General features: G+C 42.0%; 2 protein-coding genes across 7 annotated transcripts in view; both read right to left on the reverse strand.

Moving 5' to 3' along the window:
- Nucleotides 1-27,053, reverse strand: part of kiaa0586 (KIAA0586 ortholog) — a 37,844-nt gene extending 10,791 nt beyond the window's left edge. For 4 of the 6 annotated variants that reach the window (XM_028035354.1, XM_028035352.1, XM_028035356.1 and 1 more), the window contains exons 1-17: nucleotides 26,041-27,053; nucleotides 25,201-25,297; nucleotides 24,785-25,028; nucleotides 24,210-24,280; nucleotides 23,201-23,285; nucleotides 23,048-23,114; nucleotides 22,247-22,373; nucleotides 7,953-8,109; nucleotides 6,844-7,412; nucleotides 6,110-6,182; nucleotides 5,111-5,302; nucleotides 4,810-5,017; nucleotides 4,563-4,724; nucleotides 3,273-3,373; nucleotides 2,011-2,154; nucleotides 896-1,039; nucleotides 2-186 (exon numbers count right to left, since the gene is read on the reverse strand). In XM_028035354.1, coding sequence (XP_027891155.1) covers nucleotides 2-186; nucleotides 896-1,039; nucleotides 2,011-2,154; nucleotides 3,273-3,373; nucleotides 4,563-4,724; nucleotides 4,810-5,017; nucleotides 5,111-5,302; nucleotides 6,110-6,182; nucleotides 6,844-7,412; nucleotides 7,953-8,109; nucleotides 22,247-22,373; nucleotides 23,048-23,114; nucleotides 23,201-23,285; nucleotides 24,210-24,280; nucleotides 24,785-25,028; nucleotides 25,201-25,297; nucleotides 26,041-26,323 — 2,909 coding nt within the window. In that variant the 5' untranslated portion in view covers nucleotides 26,324-27,053. The remainder of the gene's footprint in view (nucleotide 1; nucleotides 187-895; nucleotides 1,040-2,010; nucleotides 2,155-3,272; nucleotides 3,374-4,562; nucleotides 4,725-4,809; nucleotides 5,018-5,110; nucleotides 5,303-6,109; nucleotides 6,183-6,843; nucleotides 7,413-7,952; nucleotides 8,110-22,246; nucleotides 22,374-23,047; nucleotides 23,115-23,200; nucleotides 23,286-24,209; nucleotides 24,281-24,784; nucleotides 25,029-25,200; nucleotides 25,298-26,040) is intronic. The other 2 variants (XM_028035353.1, XM_028035355.1) reach the window with 2 other exon arrangements.
- On the reverse strand, nucleotides 13,725-18,969 carry irf2bpl (interferon regulatory factor 2 binding protein-like). Its single transcript, XM_028035364.1, has one exon. It carries the CDS (start codon nucleotides 18,606-18,608, stop codon nucleotides 16,587-16,589), a length of 2,022 nt encoding a protein of 673 aa, XP_027891165.1. The 5' UTR covers nucleotides 18,609-18,969; the 3' UTR covers nucleotides 13,725-16,586.
- Nucleotides 27,054-27,160: the final 107 nt, after the last annotated feature.

Genomic DNA, 27,160 nt, shown 5'->3' on the forward strand with positions numbered 1-27,160 from the left:
CCACTCCACCAGCCGGTTCTCCAGGATATCCTGCGTCCGGCCACGGCCCGCAACAGGGGTCACAATCTCAGCACGGCGAGAGGAGGGGGCTTCAGGCGGGAAGGCCGGGCTGTGGTACCGCACTGGAGCCGGGGGGGGGCCTCCCTCCAGGACCACCACCTCCTCACCCACATCACTGTTCTCCTCCTGGAGAGTCATCGGGGCAGAGCAGAGGGAAAGCTTTCTCACTGCGACTGAAGGGAACAGAAGTTGCTCTGATGTGGCAGCAGATATCCAGAGTTTTACAACCTTCACCCTGATGATCAGCAAAGAAACTTTCTCCACAGTGATTTTCCAGAATGTCTCAGAAAGCCAATAATATGTACGTCAGCACAGAAATATTTAAAAAATGTGAGTCAGGGGCGTGCTGTGGTGGCGTAGGGGTTAGCGCGACCCGTATTTGGAGGCTTTCAGTCCTTGACGCGGCCATCGCGCGTTCGACTCCCGGACCCGACGATATTTGCCGCATGTCTTCCCCCCTCTCCTTCCCCGTTTCCTGTCAGCCTATTATCATATAAGGGACACTAGAGCCCACAAAAAGACCCCCTGGAGGGGTAAAAAAAAAAAAGTAAGTCAGAAGAACATTTTGTTTTGTAGTTGGGAGCTTCCTTTATAATACTGAAGAAACCGTTGCCATGGTGAATTAATGTATTCCCACCAAACTGATGTTGGTGGTTCACTGCAGTAGTGTATACTATGATCACAAGAGTTTATGAAACATAACAAAATCACCTCAAACAGGCCGACCTGATCTTTTAACAAGGTAAACGCAGTATGCTGCTGTGTGCTAATCTATCTGTGTCCAGCAGGAGGCGCTGCTGATTCACTAAATAAGTCAGGAAGAGAGGGCGTTTACCTGGTGGACATCAGTGACAGAGAGAAAGTTATTTCCCGGGAAGCTGTTTTCTTCATCCTCGTCATCTTTTAGAGGCTCTGCTGCTTTGATCTCAATGATGCGTGATGGAGAAGATGGAGGCTTTTCTGGAACCACCTGCTGCTTCTGTCAACATCAAATCACCAGAGTGAGCACTCAGACATTTTTTTCCACAAGAAATTATCTAGAAATAGTCAAATTAAAGTGTTTCTCAAGCAGGATTTTTAAAAAAAGTTATTCTGTGTTGGCCAGCGCCCCACGCCCCCCTTTTTTAATACATTACATAACATCAACGTCATATTTGACTGCGGCCGTGGGGCCTTTTCACACCACCGTTCTCTGTTTGCTGTTGGGGTTGGGGTCGGGGGCAGCGCTCCGGTTCTCCCAGGATCGTTCAGATTTTTGGATTGTGGCTGCCAATTCACTTCAATTCGAAAATACTTTATTGACCCCGCAGAAAACTAAATGTTGCTGTAAATCATATTAATTTAATTTTTTAAGGAGTTATAGTCGATAGTGATGATGGTTGGCAGGAAAGATCTCCCGTAAAGGTCTGTATAACAGCAAATCCGAAGAAGCCTCTGACTGAAGACACTCGTTTTGTAAAACAGTCTTGTGAAGAGAATGGTCAGGGTTGTTCTTAATCTTATCAAGAATCCTTCTCTGCATCATCACCTCCAGAAGTTAAAACAGTCACCCTCAGAACAGAACCAGAACAGAACCAACCAGCCTTTTTTATCAGGTTGTTGAGCCTTTTTAGATCTCCCTTGGTGTGCTCTCATTGGCATTTTGGGGGTTGGAGCTCTCCTGCGCCCCCCTGTGGATGGGAGATTCTGTGCTTGGTAGCTCATGTTCAGTGTTTGTGTGCTGGTTGGGGTTGGCTCTGTGGAGGAACCCATATTGGGGCTTGTGGGGCCCAGGGGGCCCTCTGTGGATGGGGCCGGCGTCTCTGTTATGCTCCACTCTTGGGAAGGTAAATCTGTCGGGCCTCACCTCAACACTCAGACAACAATCCTGAGTGCCACACTGCCTGACAGGACACTCAAAATTAAAAAAAATGGAGGCGCTGCTAAGTCACTAAATATGTCAGGGGTTACCTCGTGGACATCAGTGACAGAGAGAAAGTTATTTCCCGGGAAGCTGTTTTCTTCATCCTCGTCATCTTTTAGAGGCTCTGCTGCTTTGATCTCAGTGACGCGTGATGGAGAAGATGGAGGCTTTTCTGGAACCACCTGCTGCTTCTGTCAACATCAAATCACCAGAGTGAGCACTCAGACATGCATTTTTTCAACATAAGAAAAAATAATGAAGTTAAAGTATTTCTCAAACAAGATTAAGCAAATTTAGTTATTGAGCAATTATTTGTTGTGAATCAACTGATTAATAAACCCAGAACAAACACTGAAAACAGAACAACACAAATAATCGAGCATTTTCAAAAACACCTTCAGAGTTCCAAGCTTTATGTAAAAAATAATAATAAAAAAAACTTGAGAAATTTCCAACACTGCCCAGAAGCAATAAACCACATTTCTTCCTGTTCATCGAGGAATGAGTGGGTTTCATGTGGAAGACCTGGACTGGTCTGCATCCTGAGACACAAAAACACTTTGACCTCGCCAAAGTCTGGAGTTAAATCCAGTTCAGATCCCATAGTATCACCTAAAGAAGGATGTTCCTAGTCAAAGCCCCTCCAATGTTGCTGAATTAAAACATTTCTGTAAAACAGTGGGCTAGAATCTCCCATCCCTTAATCTTCAGCTGCCTTCACAAATTCTCAATCAGATTCAAGTGGGGAGAGGCTGAGCTGCTCCAAAACGCTCTGTCCTCTTCCTCTGCAGAAGAAGATGACTTTTTCTACTTCTTATCTCCAGACAGTATCTGCTTCCTCTGTGTGATGTTCCATTCTCTCAGACAGACGTCCATTTTGGACTCATGCTATGTGTCTGGTTGTCACCTTCATGGGTTTTCTTCTGTTTTCTTATGTTTAACACTAGAAGGGCCGAAGGTAGTCCAAGTAGACAACACTCCTATTCAGTCTAGAGATGGCCAAATGGCCTAAGTACCCTTAAATATTTTATTTTGTGTCCATTATATGAATTATTTGAAAATGTAATAACCACACCTAAAAAAAGAACAAAACAACAACTGACATTTAGTGAGTGGAAATAATGGCAGAGTGAGAATTTCTGTTCTTGGGCAACATTCAGTCAGTTTATATTTAAAATTTTACTTGCGAATATGAAAAATGACTTGGAATCTTCAACAAATATTTCATTCAGGTTGCACTGAAGTGTTTGGATGAATGTTATGTTGCATACAACTTGAGCTGTATGAGCAGAATTATGATGCAGTTGACCTGGTGGTTGTTGGCTCCATCGTTCACGTTGGCCTTGCTCCCTGACAGAGGAACAGGAAGTACTGATGCTCTGTCCTGAACACGCTCACACCTGGGAAGACCTGCAAAAGCAAACATGCATGATGTCATTTTCAGATCTATACTACTTTCATTATTTCTTTCAATGAAGCTTATTGTGAAACATAAATAATTCTTTTATTTAAAAAAAGAGATATCAAATTTCACACCTCTTGAACTGGCTGGATGTCCCAAATAACTCAAGCCAAAGTACATTTTTCATGCAAATTAAATGTCTTCAAACCCCCAATGAACTGAAGCAACAACAATGTGAGAAAGAGAAACTACTGAGCGTACGGCAACTACAACCTGAGGATTGTGAATTCATCTTTTATTTGTAAATAATGGGTTAGGTTGTGCGTTCTTGGTAGCCTTCAGGTTAGATTTATTTTACAACCTGTCAAAGACAGCAGAGCAACAGGATAACTCCACTTTAAATGAGTAATAAATTTAAAGTATAACTCATTACACTTAAATTTAAGTGTAATGAGACACAGCTTTTGTGTTTGTTTAAAGCTATTTGCCACACACCATAAGACATGACGGAAAGGTCCAGAGTGCTAGGGAAAAAAGAACTTGCTAGGACCACGCTAATAACAATTCATCTTAAAATAAATTCCTTTTGAGAAGTAATTTTAACCACTTAAAGGTTTCAACCTCAGTGCACTGGAATCTTTTAAAACACACCCGCCAGTCTTTCCTTCTTAGTAGGACAGACCTAGTGAGGTACCTGCTTGTGTTGTAGCATCTATGTGTTCTTAAGACTAGTCTGTCGCAACCAAGCCACTATCAGACCATGAGACTAATGCACTAGAAATTCCTGCCAAAGGAGAGAACAGATGAGCGCGATCCACATTTTCTCCATCTCAAAAATACAATTTCAAAAATATGACCAAAAACAATCTCCAATGCATAATTCCCTAGCATCACTGCTACTGAGGACAGAAGATTTCTGAAAGAAAATTCTGGAGTGGCTTACATTTAAGAGCCAGGCACAAAGTCACACAAGTGTTGTTGCACTTGGAAAAAAAAAAAAAAAAACTGGGTTCCTACACAGTTTTTATGACCATTCTGCCAGAGTTAATCCTTTGATAAAAACTAAATATGAGTTTACTGCATAAATTTAAAGTAAAGTCAGGTTGTAAATACAAAACTCAGCTGGCTGGATGGATTGACAGCAGCATCAATAATAGTATCTGTGCTCAGAGTGTAGATGCCCAGTGGTTTACTGACGCAGTGGGATTGCCCTGGCAGCAGTGGAGCGCTCTGCACTGTTCACCACAGGTCGAGCAGAGTGGTGTAAGGATAAATGGGAGTGTTGGGAAGCTTGTCCCGCTGACAAACTGAGGACCGGAGCGAAACTGGTCTGAGTCTTACAGGACTTCAGCCTTACACCTGACAGGAGACACAGACCACAAGCCAATCAGGAAAAGGAACAGCCTCCACAGATGAACATAAGTGACTGGATGTATCTCCTGACCTCTGATGCTTTCCACCAGTCGAGGGTGCTGTTTCTTGCCGAGAGGAGACACAGGAGAGCTAAAACGAGGGTATGGGCTCTTCTTCAGGGTTCGCCTGAGACCTTCGTGAGGGAGTCTGCCGTACAGACGAGTCAGATAAAGCTCTCCATCCATGTCGTTTTGCTGGCTGCCCATCAGGTTACCTGAGACTCCAGCAGGCTCTGCCTCCTGCAGTCACACACACAAACCAATGATAAAGTTATCACCTGGACTTCACTGACCAAAAGAACCTGCAGCACTGCCAGCAGAATCAGGAATGACCATTCTGTGTCCAGCAGTCTGGCCTCTGCCTCCTCTTCCCATCACTGGCTGATTACTCGTTCCTCTGGGCATGCTCACTGGCTTGCCCCTGCCTGCAGCCCTCTGCTGTGGCTTTGTTGCATTTGCTGCTCTGCAATGACTGGCATCTAGAGGAGGCATGGCACCGGGAGGAGGGGGAGGATGACCCTGAGTCTGAAGAAACAAGACAGCTTAGAAAACCTCATCAGGATCTTAATAGGCCTGTCGCAATAAGCAATAAAGTAGTTAATCGCATGACAAATTAAAACAAGATCAACAATTTTTGTGATTTAGCCTTTTTTTCTTCTCTCTCTCTTTCCACTAGATGACAAAAGTCTTCAATTTTTTTGAAGGGCAATTTTGTTTACGCAAACTTCATAATTCATTTGACTTGTTGTTTCTGTTGTTTTGTTTATTTATTCTGTATATTTAAAATGTCTTCTGGGTCCGATGTAAAATTTTTTATTAGAATTTAAAGTTTATTCATCTTTGAGAATGTGTTCTTGCATTGTTTTGTCATTACCATTATATTACTTGAAAATGGTCTCAACATAATGATATTGTCGTTTATCGCAAAAACATCTGGGACAATTTATCGCCCAGCAAAATATGTCATCATGACAGACCTAGATGTAATGTTTGACTAACACAAAGTAATGCATAACTGTGAAGCAGAAGGAAAACGTTAACTTTCAAAAAGGTGCATGCCACACTTTTGTGAAAGTGTGGCATGCATTGGGATTCAGTGAATCTAATACCCTGAAACAAAAATGGTAGCTTTCTATTCACGTCACAGGCATGCATCATTTGTATTGTTTTGTCACAAACTCTCAGTGCAGTGCACTGCAGCATGTGATTGCACAATGCAAGAATGTGAAAAAATGCAAGTCTTGAGGCTCTGCAAACTAAAGAGAAAAAAGAAACACAAGATAGATGCAAATTATGCAGATCAGGACTGATCCTGGATTTCTGAACGTTTACCTGGACGTCTCTGGTTAAAGCGTTGATCCAGGCATCCACTGTCTTCTTTATCCGCACCTCTTCAGTTAGGTCTCTGCAGGTGACAAAAGTGGCTTTACTCCCCAGTTCATCCTTCAAAGGTTTCAGTCTCTGACAGATCACAGTGATGGCCATGAAATAACTGATAAAACAGCTGGAAAAAATATGGTTACTTTTACATTTTGAACTATTGTTTTTTTACTGCAATTTCAATGAGAAAATAAGTGTTTTTTATTTTCAATATGTCTACATATAACCTGCTAATAACTCGTTCTGATCTTGCCTTTTACACTTCTACTGAGTATATCATTCTAGCTCTATGTAGAGTCTCCTCTTGGCAGGTCAACAGCATCAAACTCAAACCTCAACACATCATCATGATGAGGCAGCGTGGTGAAGAAGGTCTTGGGTTTGTATCCAGCGGGAGCGGATGTTCTCCCCATGCATGTGTGGGTTCTCTACAGGTACTTTGGTTTTTTTCCCCACAGTGTGAAAACATGCATTTTAGCTTAATTAGTTTCTCTGAATTGCCCTTAGAATGGGGTTGTTTGTTTAGTCTCCTGTGTTGCCCTGGCATGGACAGTAACTGGTCCACTGACACCTGAAGACAGGCACCAGTGACCAGCCCCTCCTCCAGGTTTCACCAGTGGGAATGTGTGTTTGCTCACACTTACCACCAAGCTACTATTAGCATTAGCTATGTAAACATTCATCACCTGTTAGCAGCCAAGGCTTCCAGTTGGCAGTGTAGGATTTCTCCGTTCTTGGCCTTCAGCAGAGCGTCCAGGTTGTTCTCCAGAACTTTCTTCCGTCTCCGAGCCTGACGGAGAACCTGGCCCGCCTCCTCCAGCGTAGAGGAGCCACCAGGTCTCCTATGGAGCAGTGAAAACTGGGACTGATGGGAATGGGCTTGAGGACTCTGGCTAGATGGACCCTGGAATTCTTGGGCAAGGCTGTGGTGAGTTAATAAGGGCCCAGCTTGGGGCGATGTGGTAATGGGCATCAGGTTCTGAGAAGGGGGCTGATTACGTTGGGACTGCAGTTGTGGACCCGGGTTCTCCTGTGACTGTCTGTGTGGGACAAGGGAAGCCTGAAAAGGGGGGTGAGTGTTTTGAGGGTCGGTTGGTTGAAGACTGCTTGGCCGGGTCTGGTGTTGATCAGAGTTTGACTGGTAGAGCTGGTTTTCATGGAACTCAACCTGGACTTCCTTTGGCTTGGATCTGCTCTGTTGGGACTCAGGTTGGCTTTGTTGGGTCTGGAGGCAGCCTGGGGAATCTTCTTGCTGCTGAATGAACGAAAATGGTTCATACACTTAACAGTGGAAAAATATCTCTTAGCCTGAACTAGTGGTCTCAAACTCCAGTTATCAAGGGGCCGGTCTCCTGTAACGTTTAGATGCCTCTCTGCTTCAGCACACCTGGCTCCAGTATTAGCTCATTAGCAGAGCTCTGTAGAGCTGGACTGCATGGCAGTGAGACACTTTTACCATTTAATTCAATCAATCAAATTTTATTTGTATAGCACATTTCAGCAGCAAGACATTTCAAAGTGCTTTACATCATTACAAACACAGAAACACAATGCAATATAGAATCAATAATCAAAATTCAAGCGTGTTGCACAAGAAACATCTAAAATTTACATGACTCTGGCCCTCAACGACCACTGCTCTGAAGTGAGCCTTCTAAAATCAGCTAAATAAAACATTTCATTAATTCTCAAAGTAATTTTACAGATTATATTACATAAGCTGACAAAGTAGCACTGTTACCTTTCTACCTGTTTCTACTACAATCTTGCAAGTGGAGTTATATTGACTACTCACAGTCAGCAGCATCTTTATCTCTGTCTTCAGACACTCCATCTGCTTTAGCATATCACTGGCTCTCCTTACCGCTTCCTGAGTGTCATTTGCTAAAGACTGAAGATGAACGCTTTCAGCCACAGGATCAGCTGGACGCTGCTGGAGATACAGGTTGCTCCTGAAGCAAAGGTAAAAACAGAAATAAAAGAACCTGTTGCACACACCCATTCTATATTGCTTTAAGATGTTGATGTTTATATAGTATCTATTCATCTAGATAGATACTATATCACATACAGACAAGTGACTGTACATTTGAACTGAATCTATAAACTACAGTGCCGATTAAAGGCAAAAACAGTTTTCTTAAAGACGCTTCACAAATCCATTAGAAAATTGATTTAAATATTCATCCCAAAGAACGTAACAAGGCAAAAAGGCCAGATTCATTTCCAGTTGGGTTCAACACGCCACCATCAAAATATTAAGTGCAAAACTTAATAATATATGTTCTTTCCACTTCCAGATTATGGCTCCAGCATTTAGAACAACATTGACATGTACAACATTTATCTTACCCACTGCTTTTGGCCAGTAGGTTGTACTTGAGCACCCTTTACCATCTCCACTGATATTGTGGTAATGGAAAGAAAGATGGGGGAAAAAATACATGTATTTTTTTGGGGACATTGTTTAAAGTTACTTCCTTTATCTAAATTACTGATGCCAAATTTTAATGTTTGAAGAATTGCTTGAAAGATATGATACTCAGGTTTGTATCAACTATACTTCTTGCAGTCCAAAACAATGTCTCTGGGATTTTTGAAGTTACCACTTGGCTGTAGAGTCAGGGTTATGCTGGGTTTCTGAGTAAAATCAGACAGATGTCATAATGACAGCAGAGCCTGTTGGTTGTGCCAAAAAGGTTTTGACTTTAGTCTCAGCCCCTGGTCTGACACATGACACCTTCAACATCTACAGCATTTCACACAAAACTCAAACTACAGTTGGGTGACTTGGGTTGAGTTTTCCATTTCACGAGACGGAGAGGAACATCAGACAAAAGCTTCTAACCAAACACAACCTTCTGTCAGCTATGTCTCACTGCAGATTCGGGGTAAACACAAACAGTGTTAGGTATTTAAAGGTTAGAGTCTGAGAATCCATTGTGTGAATGCAGATGTGAACAGTTCTCTGCCTGCAGCTGTAAAATGAGTGGGGATAAAATGGCTGCCGCTCCGACCTCCTGCTCTGTCATAAAGCTGCTCAGAATGATCCCAAACAGCTGTTGAAGACGGTCTGCCTCTGCTGTTGCTAAGCAACACAACTGGTGGAGGACAGCAGGCGCTGTTCACAAAGGGAAAGCCGTTTATTTACCGTCTCATGCTCCCCCGTCTGAGCTGCCCCCTCTGACCTGGTTTGCATTAACCTTCCTAAGACTGATCTGAAGAAGGTTCACAAGGAAGTGCTTTGGCAAGATCATGCAGCAAACAAAAGGATTAATATGTGTAGTATAATCTCCTGACATGGGGCAAAAATATTAAAGCCAGAAGAAGAATGTTTAACAGTTTGCCTCTTCAGGTGACAAATCCTGCAGAAGATTTCAGGCTTTGTCCATCCTGAAGAAGATGTATGACAAAGGAAACCCTGCTCAATAGAATTATTAAATCCAAATATGAAATTATTGCCAGGACAGTCTAACATTCCAGAAAGTTCCCGCTTCTTTTCAGTCTAAAACAATACAATAACAAAAAGGTTTTGATAAAAAAAAAATTATAACAAAATCACTTAGAGTGATTGTGTCAAACAAATAAACTCAGCTTTCCTTTTTCCTTGGGCATCATAATATTTAACTATGTTAGTTCTAATGTGTTATTGACTATTAGATTACATCTTAGTTCTTGTTAATCACTTCAAAACCTTGTTAAGATGAGAGTCTTCCAGCAACACCAGGTTGGTTGCACCACAGTGAAGATCTCTGCATGAAGGAAACTGAAACAAGTCCTTTGTCAGACAGGCCTTGTGATTTGCAATGTTTTCCTGATTGAGGTTCAAGTCATCAGACTAGGACTGTAGCTCACTGAGATGCCCGTTATAACATCTCAACATAACCTGCTGCGGTTCGATACCTGCTCCATCGTTCAGGAGCAAAAAGCTCTCCAGTTGGAATTCCTTGTTATTGAAAAGTCTAAAGTCCAGTTTGTAGTGTGGTAGGATACCTGGTTCCACGAGATGTTTTCTGTTCTTCAAGCCCTTCTCTCATGAGCATCACATGACCATTGGGCTGCAGGTGGTTTCAGTAACAGCTTTCATTTAGATGAGTCTGCATCTTTACAGAAATCCCATTTGATCCTCTAGCTCAGCAAAAATTCCTTTTTTTAAAAAATGTACCACGTGACTATTTTAGTCTCATAACTCTAAGAACATTTTAAGAAATGCAAAATAGTTGACCTACAGCATCTAACCTTGGCAGTGATGGAGCCTCATAACCTGCAATTTCATCCTCATTTGAGAATAAATGTCTTTAACAAATTGCTCGTTACGTTTTGTCTCTAGCTCCTGTTTCTTCTTCTTCCATTTTGAAGATCTACTTAGAACCTGGTAATGATGCACAGTACAAACCGTAATATTTCAAATTTCTTCCCTAGCGTTGAAAGCGCAAATTCAAAATAAACAGCTTATTTCTGGTTTTTGGCCACGATTTGGGAGTGTTTGTGCTGCACGGTGTTTTTTTTGTTTTGCTTTGTTTTTTTGGGTGACATTCAGTGGTGAATGGGTTTGAAATGTGTAATCTATGTGTTTACAGAGGAGGTTAAAACAGAGAGCAAAGCAGGTAAACTTCATGTATGTTGGTGAGAGCCATGCTGATCAAGGACAAAAGGTCAGACTCAGAAATGCTTCATTCGTCAGTTATAAACATTCAGAGGAATGTGATCACATCACGAGGGGGAGGGGACACAGCTGAGTCTCTAGGTGAAGACGTGTGTGTGTGTGTGTGTGTGTGTGTGTGTAAGGGTGAGGGGGGATGCTTGGTAAATGATGTTGCCGCTTAGAAAAAGAAATTTTAAAAAGAGGAGTCTGTGGGGAAGAATCAGCGGCTGGCTGAGTAGCTTCACTGACACCGTCGACTGCCAGAAACACGTTTTATTCATCGCTGTTTTTACTGTAATAAATCAGCTCAGCTCAGATTATACACAATGCATTCTCTGCCTCCCCGTTTCCGCTGCACATTCCTGAATAAATTACGTTTGCAGTCAGGAAGTTGTAACCATGGCAACCACATCTACCTCCACAGCAACAGAGGAGGAGGGGTGAAAACTGCAGGGATGTACAGTCAGGAAAGGAGGCAGATTATAGTAAGAAGAACTGTATGCTAAAGCTCTCCGTCTCCACGGTAATATCAACAATACCGTTTTCCATCAACAGTCAATGAACTTGAATGTGCCATTCAAAGTCATATGTTAAGACACTATCCTGTCTTTCTCTCCTGTTTATAGGTATGGAATTAATATGCACCAGAAATCAGCCAATAACTCTTTGAAGAATTTTGAATTAACATGAATTACAACAATATTTAATTTCCCTCTGGGATCAGTAAAATATTTTTGAATTTATAATAGTACTTTCCGCATTTTAAAGGCTGCCTGAATACATAACAATCGTGCGTCTGCATTTACTCTGACTTTGCTCATCAGTCCAACCATCTCCACCACAGATCGACGGCTCAGAGAGAAGAACATGTTCAGCTGACAGGAAGTGAGCAGGTCTCACAGAGGCTCAATCTAAGTCCAGACAGGAAGAAAGAGTGCAGCTTGGAGACTTTGTGTGACAGAATCGCTGAGCCAGCAAACTGAAAACCATCACATTAGGCACCTCACCAACCAATCACATGACAGCTGAACTGAAGCCAGGTTTTGATATTACGTGTTGAAATGCCTTGCTGCATCACCGCCACAGACCAGAGGAGCCTGGAGCCTCAATTCTTCACTAAAATGCAACAGGATCAATGATACTGGAGTACAGTACAGCAGCTATCTATCCTGTCAGAATAACAGCGGCAGGCCTGGCTGTGCCGCTTCCAGCTGCATTGCGGATCTTTCTTTCTGAGCAACAATTCACCTGAACTGTGTGTAGCAACTGATAGTTAAGGTGCCCTTGGCTCAGTGCTTCAGCTCATAGCCTGCATGCTAATGCGCATGCACCGAGTCGTGTGCGAAATGTTTTAATATTCCTGGGAAGAACCCTTCCAGAGATTTATTTGTACGGATGCTTCAGTGTACAGCAGAGTCCTGCTGTAAAAAAAATTTTTTTTTCATTACCTTAAATATCTTTATAACAAGCAAGATAATTATTGATGAATGTAGAAGTACAGATGAATAACAGACTGTTGCATAGCTTTTCTGCAGCTTTAAACTATTTTTTATACTAATGATTGTTCTATAACAGTGACCGTTCTACATGATTATGTCTCTTCAAGAAAAAAAACGAACAAAAAAACATGTACTCTTAAAAACTGTGTTTCTCCAGCAGTAGGATGTGTACTTGGGCTCTGTACTCTGGAAATGTTAAAGTCATAATCTGAAAATTTTAAGTTTATATTTACGGAAGTTATCTTTGCTTGATAGTATTTCCTTTTTCGTCAGGAACATCAAAGTGTGACAAGAAAAGCAAAAACCAACAGAAATCAGACAGGGGATAAATACCATTTCATAGCACTTTTGATTCCTTCTCATCATATCTGTGTGTTTTCTTAGGAGGTTTCAAGTCAACCCATTGCTGTTCCACCATTTCAAAACCAACTAAGGTAGGAACAGCTCCATATCAGTCAAGGATTAGCTGGCTTCCCAGCTCAGCGGTGGGATACAGCAGGGACTGCTTGTCAGTGGAAATAACTGAGAGGAAGTTATTTCCACCAACAGGTTTTTGTCTTAAAACCTGTTGGGAGGTCATTGTGTTACATAATGCACAGCATTTCCTGCCATTAACACAGACTTGCAAAAGTGAGTATGCAAAGCCAGAACTGGACTTCAGCATCCAAGAACTGTTCTAAATACTTTCAATCAAGATGTTCAGTTTCCTTCTTACTATTATTTTGTCTGAATACCTGTTCACCTCTCTTCTTTATGTTTCCTATTGTAGAATTTGTGTTTACAGAGGTCACAATACTCTGTAAAATATCTGCGGTATATTTTTACATGTTGGTATTCACTGTAAATGTTAATACAAATTCATGTGACAAAAAAAAGAGATAATATGGAGGTGTCTGACAAAAATTTCAGCCATAATGTGGAACTCAATAGAGTTGAGTTCTGCTCCCCACCTCCTTTGGTCCCTTGATTTTTAAAAGCTCTTGTGTGTGGGAAAGTCTCAGCTTGATTGGTGACCCAGTTGAGTAACCAACAGTTCAGAGAGGGCTTTGTATTTATGTGGCTATAGAAGAAACAGTGTGGTGAAAGAATAAAATGATTCAATGGATAACACCCATTTGTGAAATTGGTCCTTCAGTATTTTAACATATTGAATCTTATCAGAATTCCTTTTGTCACTGTGCAAGAAATTCAATTTATTTCAATTCAAAAATACATTAAACCCAAAGGGAAATTAAAAAGAAAGCGCAGAAAAATGTATAATGCTACTTGTAACTAAACTGGTCAATAAAAACCTGTTGTGTGTACCGCCTCAGTGAAAACCTTAGAGTGTTTCCAATGAGTGGCAGGTTGAAAGACAAAAACTGTTTAAAGCTCAGAGGCTCTTCAGACTCTGAATGATAGAACATCAAATGGAAAAGATGCATTTCAATGAAAACTTTACTCCAATGGAATTTATTAGAACTCACTCAGCCCCAAGGCACATTACAATATCAAATGTGTTAGTTTCATCATATGTATGCATCACGACAGAATAGAGCATAACAAAAAGACACAGTCCGTAATACAGGACAGATTCCCAAATGTACAAAACTGTTTTAAGACCAACTGAAAACATACTAAAATGACTAAACAGTCAGAATAAAAAGTTGAATGAAATCATTAAGCTTATAGACAGCCCCTTATGATGTGATGAAGTCTGTCTAGCTCTCCATAAACATCACTGATAACACTTCCCCATAAAACACAACCATTTTCTTCTTTTTTTTTTTTTTTTTTTACTTTGTTAGATGAGTTTTTATGAGACATTAGCGTGTGGAACATTTATGTTTAACTGTGCCTCTGCTACAACCTCAGCTCTGGGGGTGGAGAGGAGTCCTGGACGATTTCATTCACATGTGTCAGCTAAGGAAAAGGAAGACTGACTGTACCGTACAGATAAATCCACCCAAAACTGGTCATTTGTAACCTATCCAAACTCTTCATTTATCTATAAAGACGGTATTTCGATGTACACATTTATTTTTTAATTAAATTATGAATCTGTGATAACCCCTTTTAATATTTTCTTAGTGAAAGATTCTTCCTTTAAACAGCGGATTTGGATAAAGGTTCAAGACAAACTTACATTTGTTAAATTATTTACACATGCAGTCTTTAAAAATGACCCGGGTCTTTATGTCATAAATTTTGAAACTCATCAACATCAATATTAGTTTTCCACTCGAATTCATAACGTATGACAATACTTGTTATGACACTAATACATTTCTGATTTTTAAGTTCAAAATCTGGTGAATAGACAATATAAATAATGTACAGTTTAAAATTAATTAACTCACTTTAGAAATTCAGCAGAAAAAATGTCAAATATTCTCTCAACTTCCTTTTTTATATTAATACCACGGACAGACTGCAGTGATTTAGATTTTGCTTTAATTGCACCTGTTTTAACCCTTAAATAATATAAATTAAAAATCTTTTCCTTAATTATTTCACAATAAAATTGCAACTAGTAAAATTAATAAAGAAAAATCTTTAAAATGAGCTTTAAGGATTTTAAGGTGCATCTCACTATAAAATCTGGAACTATCTTTTTACTATAAAGTCCAAAACAAGGTTATTGACAGCAGTAGCCCCTCCCACTGCACACATAGCTCCTCCTACTGTAGGGGTGTCAGCCCAACTCTTGCTCTTCATAGAGTGGGAGAATGAATCCTCTAACAGGGATTTAAAACAGATGATTTTAGCAATAAAACTATAAACTTTTTTTTTTTACAGTAACTATGCTTTATACTTTATGTAGAGTCACAAAAACCTCCACGGAAACCTCAAAAGTACTTCACCAATGCAGACATTGGTGTTCCATTTCTTCAGAGGTAAGGGAAGGAGATGAGCAGCCATGACTGGGACGAAGTCCCGGGGTTCTAGTAATATCTCGTAGGAGCATGAACCACAGACACACAGCAGCAACAAATGGTTTCTTTAAAAATCTGTCACTGATGCTAAGGTGTTGCGGTGGTTTGTGCAACAGAACATAAACCACTCAGAACCCTAAAATATTCTTCAGAACAAAGAAAATACTTCCTCTTTTACCACAGATTGGCAGTAAATGAAGGAAGATGATTTAGGATATTTTTCAGCTAATGTTAGAAAAAAAAAAAAAAAGTAGGAGGTAACCAGTGCAAAATACTCAGCAGTCTTCCCTCACAGCGCTGCACTCAAAACTGTTACTTCTTAACCAGGCTCTTTTCTGGAGTCATTTTCTACTCTGGTCATTTGTTTTTGCTTTGATAAATGCTGTGGAAACGCAGGAGGGAATAATTCCCCCACACAACTACTCTGGTTCCAAGAAAGTATCCCCTGCAGTAGAACTACACCGTTAAATACCAACCATCTTTAAATTTTGTTAGGGCTCCAGCAGAGACAGTCAGACATCAACACATCACCACCCAGTAAGCTTGGAGCAGCGCTACCTTTTTCAAGACCAGACAAGAACATTAGAGCTTTTCTGATCCATTAAAATACTGCAGGATAACAGCAGAACCAACTGGAGAGAAATACTGATATGAAACAGGAAACTGTCTTCACTACCAAACTCTACCTTTATTTTTATACTGTAGTCTAAACATCCAAGCACTCTTTATATACTTAATAACATGTATACAAAGTAGTGGAGGAAGCGTTAATAGGTCCTTCACTGCAATATTAGTACTAACACCACATTTTAAACAGGAAATCTGTTGTATATATCTAAAGTGTTGGAAGGTAAAGCACCAATAAACAGATATCCTGCAAATATGACATGGTAAAAGAATTATTACAACTTCATTCATTGGTACATAGTATTTTATCAACTGTTTAGGTGCTTTCTTAAAGAAAGCAAAAAGTAATTGTTTAAGTTTGAAAAAACCCGATGAATATTTTTTTGTTTCAACAGATTTGGTCAAACAAAATGCGACATAAAAAACACATTGACGCACAGATTTCATTCAAACAACAAGACAACCTACAAAGTTATTTTAATCATGATAGCAAAAGTAAATTTTGTGCCATCTAATGAAACTGTCAGAGAAGCAGCTTCATTAGGCAACTAAAATGCATTGATCTAAAAATTAGGAGCAAACTGATTTTATTATTATTAATTTTATTTTTTTATACATTTTCCTCTAATCATGTAGAAAAGGGGGGGTTTTGAGGCTCAGCAGCAGAACCACTATGTGGTCATGATATGTTACTTTTTTCTCTCTCTCAGTTAGGTTGACATTAAGGGTTCTCTTCAATCTCTTCACGGGTCCCTCTCCTTCTTAACCTTCACATCTCCAGCCAGGATGGTTGCGATTTCCCCCTGCATAAAAGCCCAGGGCACGTTGGAGCCCAACAAGGGACATTTGTCCCCGCTGGGGCAGTACACCTCCCCAGACGCCCCCTGGGCCTTGATGCTCTCTCTGGAGCACGGGAAGCAAAACTTGTGGCTAGGGACGGAGGGACATTGGACAAAATGGGTGTCCTCTAAGCGTTCGTGGCAGATAGTGCAGCACAAAGGTCCGCTGTTGGCCATCGGTGAATCGGGCACGCTCTGAGACGGGAGCTGGTCCATGGCACCGGCGGACTGCGACGCTGCGGACAGCCCGGTGTCTCCGGTCCGTGAGGAGAGGCGCCTCTGGCCGGACACGGAGGGGGGAGATACTGGGCTGCTGCTATTGTGTCTAGACGAGGAAGTGGTGGAGTGAACAGAGTCTCTGTCTTTGTTGGGAGAGTACGCGTTCCCCAGCGTGTCTGCCACTGACAAAAGCGCAGCCATCGGGGACTGCCTGTTCTGAGGTGCCGCGGCATCTGGAGGTGTGGTGCGGCCGGAGGAGACACCGGGGTGCCCCGGGGTCAGCGGGGGTGGAGGCCCAGCAAACGAGCCCGCAGCCATCGAGAGTTTGAGAGCTTCAGCCTGGCTGTTGATCCACTGCTGCCTTTGCTGCTCATCCGTCAACTTCAGGCTGCCCTCAGCAGAGTCCGGCTCCGGGGAGGCTTTTCTCTTCCTCGCCCCGGCCCTGGTGGCGCTACTCCCACTGCCAGAAGCCGAAGCTCGACCTGGAAGAACCAGTGATGTTGGCAGCAGCGGGCAGCTGCCGTCGATGTAAGGCTGCGGCAGCATATCCTCCCCCACTGCCTCTTTAAAAAACCGCAAAGACTCCGGTAATAAGTCTCCGAGAAGGCGCCAGTCCCCGGACCCGTGTTTCTTTTCGTACTCCAGATACTTAAACCCAGAAGACAGGCCTCTGCCGAAGTCCTTCATGCAGTCCTGATACATTTGCTTGGCGACCCCCGAGGCGCTGGAGAACACGTTCCCGGAGCCGCATGGGTACTCAATAAATATTTTAAGCTCATAGTCCATCCCGGTTTTGGACACAGCGTCGAAAGCGAACACCCTTCCGACCAGACCGTGGTCCTTCTTGAAGCGGACATCAAACGGTGTGGACCCGGAGAGGAGGACAAGCGTTTCCCGCACAGGTTTCGGCTTGCTTGCCCAATCTTCTTGTCGGTTCCGCAGGCTCTCGCTTAGCTCAGTCAGAGCCTCGGCGTTCCGCTGCTTCTCCTTCATTTCCCGCTCCTGGTCTGTGCTCGACACGGAGGCGGGTCGCTTTCCACCCAGCTCGGAGTGTCCCACCTGGCCGGGCAGAGAGACGACCACCATGGAGCTGGTAGGGGGTCTGCCCGCCAAGCTATGCGAAGTCGGTCCGTTCATTCCGGTCTGAGGCATGAGGTTCGGCGGTACGGTCATCTGGGCTGGTGCTGACACCAGCCCACCGTTGCTTTTGCTCCGGGAGTTTGGACTCTGCCGGTTCAGCTCAGGTGGTCCGTCATCTGTTTTAAAGCCGTTCAGCCCTCCGAATCCATTAGGCGGCCTGCTGCTGCAGCTGTGCACCGAGTAGTCAAACCGAGCCCGGCTGTCCGCTACCTGTGCGTATCGGTCCAAACTGGGCTGCTGAGACTTCCCTTGTCCATCTGCCTGATAGTGGTTCAGCTGCCCCAGAGGTTCCTTCCCACTCAGTAAAACCGCCTGGCTCTTCGCGGCAGCGGACTGCTGCTGCGCGGGCAGTCCGCTTGCAGAGGACCGGCTGTCCTGGAAGCCCTGAGCCCGCTTCAGATGGCGGGCCGTCTCGATGACGAACTCGATCCGGTCCGCGCCCTCGTAGTTGACGCAGCCCCGACACACTGGCTCGGTGAAGTCCCAAATCATGGCCCAGGGCATGCGGGGCAGATCGCATAAATAGCACGACTGTCTGCGGGATGAGGAGACCTGCGGGGAGGACATCTTCCCTCTGTCGGTCTCCCTCCCTGCCTCCTCCTCTGAGCTGCTTACACCCTCCGCTGCTCCGCAAAAGCCTAAAAAGAATGAATGAGGAGGACAGACTGCGGCGTGTTATTGTTCCTCCCTTGTGATGTTGCAGCAGAGAAGGTGGGGGTGTTATGCGTTTCCTCCCGCATCCTCTCAGGGAGGCTTAGGAATTTGGTTTGCAACACCCCGCCCCTCTGCAACCTCCCAGCCATGCCACCTGGAAAACTAAGGGATTCCTCTTGGCAAGCAGGAGAATACTGCTTGTCCTTTCGCTCTCATCACTGTCAGGAAGAAGCAGCTGCAGTTTGTGGGATGGCGACAAAACAAAGATGATGGCGAGAGAAAAAGCAAAGCTGGGCTTGCATTTAAAAAAAAACAACAAAAAAAAACTGCAATGTAGGAAAAAAGGTCCAATATCTAGCAACAAAATGTTTGTTGAGCAGAAGAGATCAGACGTTGTAATATTTAAATATTAGCTGAATATAAAGTAGCCACCTTCTAAAACAACTATATCAGCCAATCAGCTCAGCATCCATGTTAAAAACAATTAAGGTTTTGAAACTATGAGCACTCTAAAGTTGATGGTGGTTAGAACAGGGATGCTGCAGATGTGTCGGTGTTGCTAGGCAGTTTTACTGCACTTCATCTGCAGAACTGCAAACACACAAAACCCTGCATGTAGAAACACTCCGATCAGGCTTTTCCTAGCCAGTTCCACTTTCTAGTTGTCTTTGTAATCCTAAGCAGGATCCACACTGTGTGATTACCAACCTGATAGACAAAGTCTTAAATTCACTGTAGTAAATTGTACAACTGCTGCTGAGACAGAACCCTAGTTTATGTCATCTTTTACCTCAAAAATCACCAGCGTTCTTTTCCTCCCTATTTTCACACTTTGGTTCTTCTACAAATAACTATATTAACAGCCAAAACTTGCTGCCTGTCCACTGATGCTCTGATATCTCTGCCTGATGTGATGCAGATTGTGACTGGAGTTACTGACTTCATTTTTAGGGGTGCACTGATTGCAGTTTTCTGACTGATCACTGATTTGTAAAAAGCCTGACCTGTTGATTCCGATTTTGTCCGTAGATTTTTTTCTTTTCTAACTGACACTGTTGCCAAAGTTGCCAGAAATGAGTCATTAGATCTTTCAGAAGTTGCTTTTAAAAAATGATTGCGATTGGGGTCTGAAAAGTCTCAAAACAGCAACAAAGTGCTGAGTTTTCAGCAGGGTGACTGTTGTTAACAGCTCACATGCAGAGGTGACCTCATGGTCTGTCTGTCAGTCTGTCTGTCAGTCTCTGTCATGCAAAAGGAGACAGTGTTGGATTTTCAGACCTCTGTGGAGGTTTAAGTATCGGCTGATTATCAAAAATCGGGATTGGTTGATCAGCCGGCCGATCGATCACTGCACCAATAATACTTTTATCACATTTAGCTCACACAATTAGAATTTTCGTCTGCTGAGTTTTACTTCCCAGTTTAGATTTTGTTTCAACATGTAAGATAAACTATGTCTTTGTTAGAGTTAGTAGTTTTAGATCCAACAAAAAAAAAAAAAGAAAGAAAAATTCCAAAATCCCTCCTGTTTTTGCCTCGCAGCATGAGTTCCCGACCTCAGACAGGATTCAGATGTAACAGGTTTTGGCTCATCGATCACTCAGATCGATGGGAAACTGGCTGACTGCCACCTCTGCCCAAATCATTGTGCATCCATTTGGAAATCAGTATACCTGCTGAAAAACATTACATAATGTTGGGTAAATTGTATTATTAGTATTATCAAATATTTGTTGTATTATGTAGCCTTGTAGTTACATTTAGATAATGTTTCTGTGTGTTCATTAATTCTGATTTCTTCCTAATCCCTCCTTGGAAGAGGGAGGTGACAGATATTCATAGCAGGCCTCCCTGAGAGATGGAGGTGTTAGTTGTTCCAAGCTGAGTTTTACAACCCTGGAGGAAACTCTGCTTTGTTCTTTGTGATACAAAGCCGTTGCTTTGAAGCTATACAACGTGTCCCATTCGACGCCATGCCTGGAGCAAGAAGGATTTAGATTGTAGATACCATGTGTTTAGTTTAGTGATTGTCTTGTGGCACTGCAACTAAAATGCTTTGACCCCACCCCCTAGAGTTGCAGCGCCCCGTGTGGCAGGTTTCCTACAATCAATAAAACACCTGAAAAAATTTTATTACCACAGGAAGACATAAAAAATATAAGGAAGCTATTTTTTTTTAATCACTGTATTAAGGAAAATGTTGTTTTTTTTTGTCAACATACCAGATTGTGATCTAATGTTATGCTGATGCAATCTGAGGACATCACACCTTCAGCAAGGTAGTGTTTTCTCTCTGCCAGCTCTTTTCTCTCTCACACACACACCCACGCACACACCTGCAGGCATCCCTCTGATGGGTACCCTGTGTTACCCTAGAAACCTGTCTGCTGGCCACAAAGAAAGGGGGAGGAATCTGCTGAACATCATGAGCTGCAGCCTTGTTCGCCCCAACTCTCACTCTCTATGCATAAATATGCAAATCACCTAACACACACACAAACACACCCATACGAGCAGAGATGGGCTCAGTTAAGAAATTCAGGTGCTTTGAATGCAGATTCTCTCCCCTAAATCTACATCCTTTCTTGGTCAAACACAAAGCCCGACATGCACAGGTTTACATCTATGCATAACTATTAATGCTTCACCTGAATATGCACCTTTTCATTTAATAATGGAGTTTTGCTTCATGTGTCTAACACAAAAATAGTGTCTTCTTCCATTTGCTGGAGAAACTGCTGACATGTTTGGATTGAGGACAGCTGTAAGAATGAAGTCTGTAGAACGCAAATATTCCTATTTGTGTTTCATTAAAATCCCTTAACTTGTATTTTCTGGTGTTATGGACAATACAATAATAGAATATTTGTGATGTTTATTGTCACAACAATAAAATAGACAAAAGAAACCTATAATATCTTTACAAAGTATTTGGTAATATATCTATCATTACATTCAGCGAAAGCCCCATAAGCACAATTCTAAAAATAAAACATATGGATTATTATATAGATGACATCATTTACATTAATTAGAGCCCCTGTGTTGTCAATCAGCAGACAATAACTGCATACAATTATATGTTAAAATGTATATTTATAGGTATCGATGCTCTCATTGAACAAACAATGAAAAACCAGAATTCAAACTTCTAAAGTAATAATTTTTGGGGGAGGTTACAGACATAGAATCAGAATAAACAATGAACCTGACATGGGTGTTTGGGACATTTGAGGCGCATAAAGCAAACCCACAAAGAAAACAGAGACACCATAAACTAACAAAACATCAGAGCTGTCAGGTGCCAGCCACCACAGCACCGAGCCAACACTGGCTCTGAGAGCCGTTTATTCACGGTGCAAAATGTTTCTTTGATAATAAATATATAAATATATAAACATAGGGGCGTTCACTGAATCTGGCTGCTTTCCAACTGCAGCAAACTGCCTTTTTACAGTGAAGCTGCTGATGCCTTACACACAAAGCTAAGCTGAACAAATTGAACAAAACAGAAGTGATGAGATACCCTCTGTAAGCGTGTCCAATTTTACCTGGATTGCTCTGGCCTGGAGTCACAGTGGCATGTTTCCATGGCAACTGCATCCGTTGGTATGACAGCAGGGGCAATAGCAGGCCCTCCGGTTCCTGACGAGCTTGGCTTCTGGTCTTTGACTTTGGCTGGTGGAAGACAATGATTGGAAATTCTGAAGGCATCCTGTCATTTTGAATTCAGGATCCGGATTCAGGATTCTGTCAATTTTGCGACAAAACGGACAGCAATGTAGTAATGTGTGCATATTCAGCAAACAAAGGACTGTTAGTCAAATTCACATGCTGTTGAGAGAACTGGTAGATTGTCCAATAGAAAACCATTTACTGTATTTTGACATGGAACAAAACGATGAGCTGACTTCATGTCAGTCTGGTCACATCATCAGAACACCAGGCCGTCTGAAGTCACTTTCAATCCATTTTTTGCTCCTTACAGATTTCCTTTGCTTTTTCTTTTTTGTCAGACTTAAAATATTTCAGATTAGAATTTAATATCAGACAAAGATAACCTGATTAAATACAAAAAATTAGAATTCATTTGTTATGGGAACAAGCTGGACCTCTAAACCTGATAACTGACTGTTAACATTCCAAAAAAGAATATTTTATTTAACTGACACCTCAAAGTGACATAAATCTGTCAGTTTAAGTTTTACCCATTTCCATTCACCTTTTCTTATTCTCATCATTGAAATCAAAAACTGAAATAAACCAAGCTGCAGTTAACAAATCCGTTTGGGTCGAGGTGTTTGGGTGTGATAGTGTGTGGTCATTCAGCCACCTGGTGACAGCAGACTGACCTTTGGAGTCTGAGGCGATGGAATCCTGACCCGTCACTATCTTGATGGCTGACTCCAGCAGCTGGCTCTGATTGGACAAGAGGGGAACCAATAACCAGTGGAAAGGCAGAGGGAGGATGCAGCAGCAGCATCTGAGCAGGTGAAGCAGTTTACCTGCAGCTGCAGCTGCTGGCTCTGCAGCGTCTCCAGGCGATGCAGTGTGTGTTGACTCAGACTCCGTCTCCGGCCGTCATCCTCCCTTATATCAGAACACACAGTCAGGCCACACAGCTGTCACAGGCAGTTTGCTTCAGATACGACGAAAACACAGCAGCTTGTTCACAATCCAATCACAGAGAACAATCCGTCAGGTATGATCCACCAGACCACAATCCACTGCTGAATATTTTTGGGATTTATTACTTTTTTCCTGTTCAATCAGTTATTCAAACACATATTTCAAAACATGTGGTAATAATAATAATAGTAACACTTCCTCATTTTTTCAGGCTACAACAAAAAATGTAATTTCTGTGTTAAGCTACTTTACAGCCATCTACAGGCAAAACACAGTTACTACATGTTCAGAAAAATTGTTTCAACCTTTGTGATTTTTGTTTTTCTCTGCAAGCTGCAGAATGTACATCAGGGTTCTACATCAGCTCATTAGGGCCATTGTAGATAGAAGAAAAAATAGTACATTTCTGCCAAAAATCTTAGAAATTGATTTAATGCCTTGAAATTGAGTTTTAAAAATTGAAAATTTTTGACTTTTGAAACTCAGAAATTTCCAAGTATTTCTAGAAAATTTCTGAGATTTTATGTGATAGACCAACACAAACTAGGTAATTATTGTGAAATCGAAGGAAAGCCATGCATCATTTTTCAAGTTTTCCATTCAAAGCCTGATGTGCAAATCTATTCAACCCCCTTTTTCTCTGATGCCTCCAAATAAAATAAAGACATGGACGTCTACCTACACTGACCTAAACCTAAATTGGTTGGAGTAGATATCTACCATTAAAACCATGCATTGTCCTTCTACTTCACCATTATTCAATACTTTGTGTTGGTATATCATGTAAAATTCCAAATGCATTAGAATTTGTGGCTGTAGAACGAGTGTCAGTTCTTTATTACAAGGTCCTGCAAAAGCAAAAATGGCTACAAAGCGTGTGTGTACCTGTCTGTGTGCAGCAGCTTCTGGATGCCTTCAGACAACTGAGACATTCGAGCTTCAATGTCTGACTGGGCCTGAACACAGAAACACAAGAACCAGCTCAGACAGCTGAAAAATTTGATATTAAAAGCAATTGTAACAATTCTGAAAAATCCAAGTAATATAAACAAACAATAAAAAGACACAGTGAATTATAATTTAAAAAGCTTTGTAAAGGTAGATAAGATCAGTGGATAAAATCAGCTTGTCATGTACCAGTCGACAGCTGATCCCCCAAAATCAATCGCCCCTAAGCACCTTTAATCCCCTCCAGTTACAATATGTGTAAAATCTTATGTATCGATTTCTTGGGTGTCATTTTTGGTAGTAATTTTCAGTCATCATGCAGTCAAATTCTGCTCACTAATATAATAATATAATTGGCCAGTTGGATGCACTTTGGCCATATTTAATGCATACACCTGACAGAGACCTTAAAGACCAACAAGAAAAAGAAAAGGAGGAAAGATCTGGGGTGATCCAAAGTCAGTAATCAACGGTGGCATCACAGATTTGTGTTTTCCAGCCCAGCCAACTACCTTGATGAGAGGAGCGGTTGCAGCCACAGCTGCGGCTGCAGCAGCTGCTGCAGTTTTGCTGATGTCTCCCAGGCGACCAGATGACGCCTGGGTCTGAAAACCAGACATGCTCGCTGCATCGTCAGCGCTCTGATCAGGGCTGTTCCAACCGTTTGATGTGTTCTGAGTCGACCTTGGCCGCAGTAGCTGGACGCTGACTTCCCTCTTGTGGTGGTTGCTGTGGCAACTGGGCAGAGGGACAGATCTATATTAACAATAAAAATGACCAAACTATGATATTGGGCTGTCACTGCAATGCATGTAAGGTAAGATACTCATAAAGCAAGTGTGATTTCCAAGACACCCGAGTTCAAAACTTAAAGGTTTTTGCTGACAGAGCTCAGAATATAAATTGAAGTTCTGGTGGATCTTCTTACCGTTGTCTCAGCGCTCCCAGCACCACTCCTCGCCCCCCAGCCTTGAAGCATGATGTCTGAAGCTCCTGACACGAGGAGGATGACGGAGCCAGGGGTCCTGGAAAAAACATGTCACCATTATCTCAGAGACACTTCCTGTGGTAGTTTGATCAGCATCTTTACAACATCTCAAAGATCTTTGGAAACCACGTCCATTATAAAATGTGTGTAGTGCATGGCTTCACCTGGTTCAAATTTCTGGAAAAAACCAATTTATTAGGCACCTTTTGCTATTCAATTATTAATTTTCTTAATCCCCAAAAAAGATTTTTTTTTTCATTTTAGGAATTATATTCTTATTTAAAAGATTATTTAAATCATTTGGTCATTTGCATTTTATTAATATATATAGTTTAAATCAGGCTTACACGAAAATTCTGCAATCTGCCCATTTTTTAATCCGATTCATCGTTAGAATAATCAATAGGTGAACCCATAACTAAAATAATCGTTAGTTGTGGCCCTATCAGAGTGTTTGTTTCTTGCCTGAATCTCAGTGTTATTGAATGTAACTCGATTCAGTAACAACAAGCTCAGTTGCATGTCGTAAAAGTGGAATTTAATGCATTGTAGGCCGAAGGCGGATCAAGTGAGAAGTGTCACAATCCGACCTCGGAACTCTTACAGTTGCGTTTACATCTCACGTTGCCATGGTGAGCGGTTTGGAAGGTTCGGAGAGTACAGATCCTTAGTTTCATTTTAGCAAATAAAACTTTGACGAACTCGTTTACAACATTTTCGGGACAGAGCCACACTGGCCCCCAGTTTTTGTTTGTTTTTATTATTATTATTATTTCTTACCGGTTTGGGAATCCTTTGCTACCCGAGCTGGGTCAACAGCCTCCGGTTTGTGTCCGGGATTCCGCGGCCTCTGCGTTTCCTTGGCCCGATGGGACTGGACGCGCACAGGCTCCCCCAGCTTCTGGACTGTTATTTGAACGGATTGGGGTATCTCACTGGCTTCCAGCCTGCGCTCCGGGAGAACAATGCGAGTGGAACGGATTAAAACCTCCCCGGTGTCCGAACTGCACGACGACTGACCCGGACTGAAAGCGGTTGAGTCAGAGGGAGCCGGAGACAACATGCAGGCAGCAGCTAATGTATTGAAGCTTTGATGGGATAGTTTAGTTTAGCAAGTCTCTGCGAACACATTTCAAATTTCCCGCTTGTGGACTTTCTGCTTGGAGAAGGAGCTGGACGGAAACAAACCAGAGAATGGAAGCTAACTGCACAGGAACAGAACGCGAAGAGCGCCTACTAAAACAGCTGAAGTGTAAAATAATCAAACAAAGTTAGGAGGCGATGCATCCCTCGCTGTTAGGGAAACTCTACTTTTAACTTCCGCTTTTTTCACCCCACCTCTTCTTTGTCTACTGAGTATGTAGCAGTCTGCAAACTACCAGGTGCTACACTGCCCCTAATGGACGCTGTTATTGCTTCCTTCTTCTCTAGGCTCCCTTTCTGTCTATACTGCCACCTACTGGAAGAGCAACATCATGTCATCAAGCCGATTTAATCAACTCCGTTTCTGTACCTGGCACTTTATCCGATCATATTTTCCTTACTGCTGATATAGTTTCTTTCCTTTAAATATATTATGTTTTTATGATATTTAGATGTCCCTCTCCTTCACTTTAAACAACAGCTTTACCTCAAGAATTGATCTGTTTCACTGTCATAATTTAAAAATCAAAGTTATGGCAAGTGATGTCGAAAAACTACTCTACATTAGTTGCTTCTGTGTAGAAATACAATTCTTTATTATCAAAAAGAATCTGTCCACTCATAAACATACGTTTTAGACTCATTTATTGATTTTAGTTGGTTCCTTTTTTCTTTTTAGTTTTAAACATTAATGTTCCCTGGTTAAGCTTTTTTGTTTGCTGCTATTTCTTGTTCACCCTCCCTTTCAATAGGTGGC

Source organism: Xiphophorus couchianus, chromosome 13 (genome assembly GCF_001444195.1).
Source record: "Xiphophorus couchianus chromosome 13, X_couchianus-1.0, whole genome shotgun sequence".
Classification (NCBI taxonomy): domain Eukaryota; kingdom Metazoa; phylum Chordata; class Actinopteri; order Cyprinodontiformes; family Poeciliidae; genus Xiphophorus; species Xiphophorus couchianus.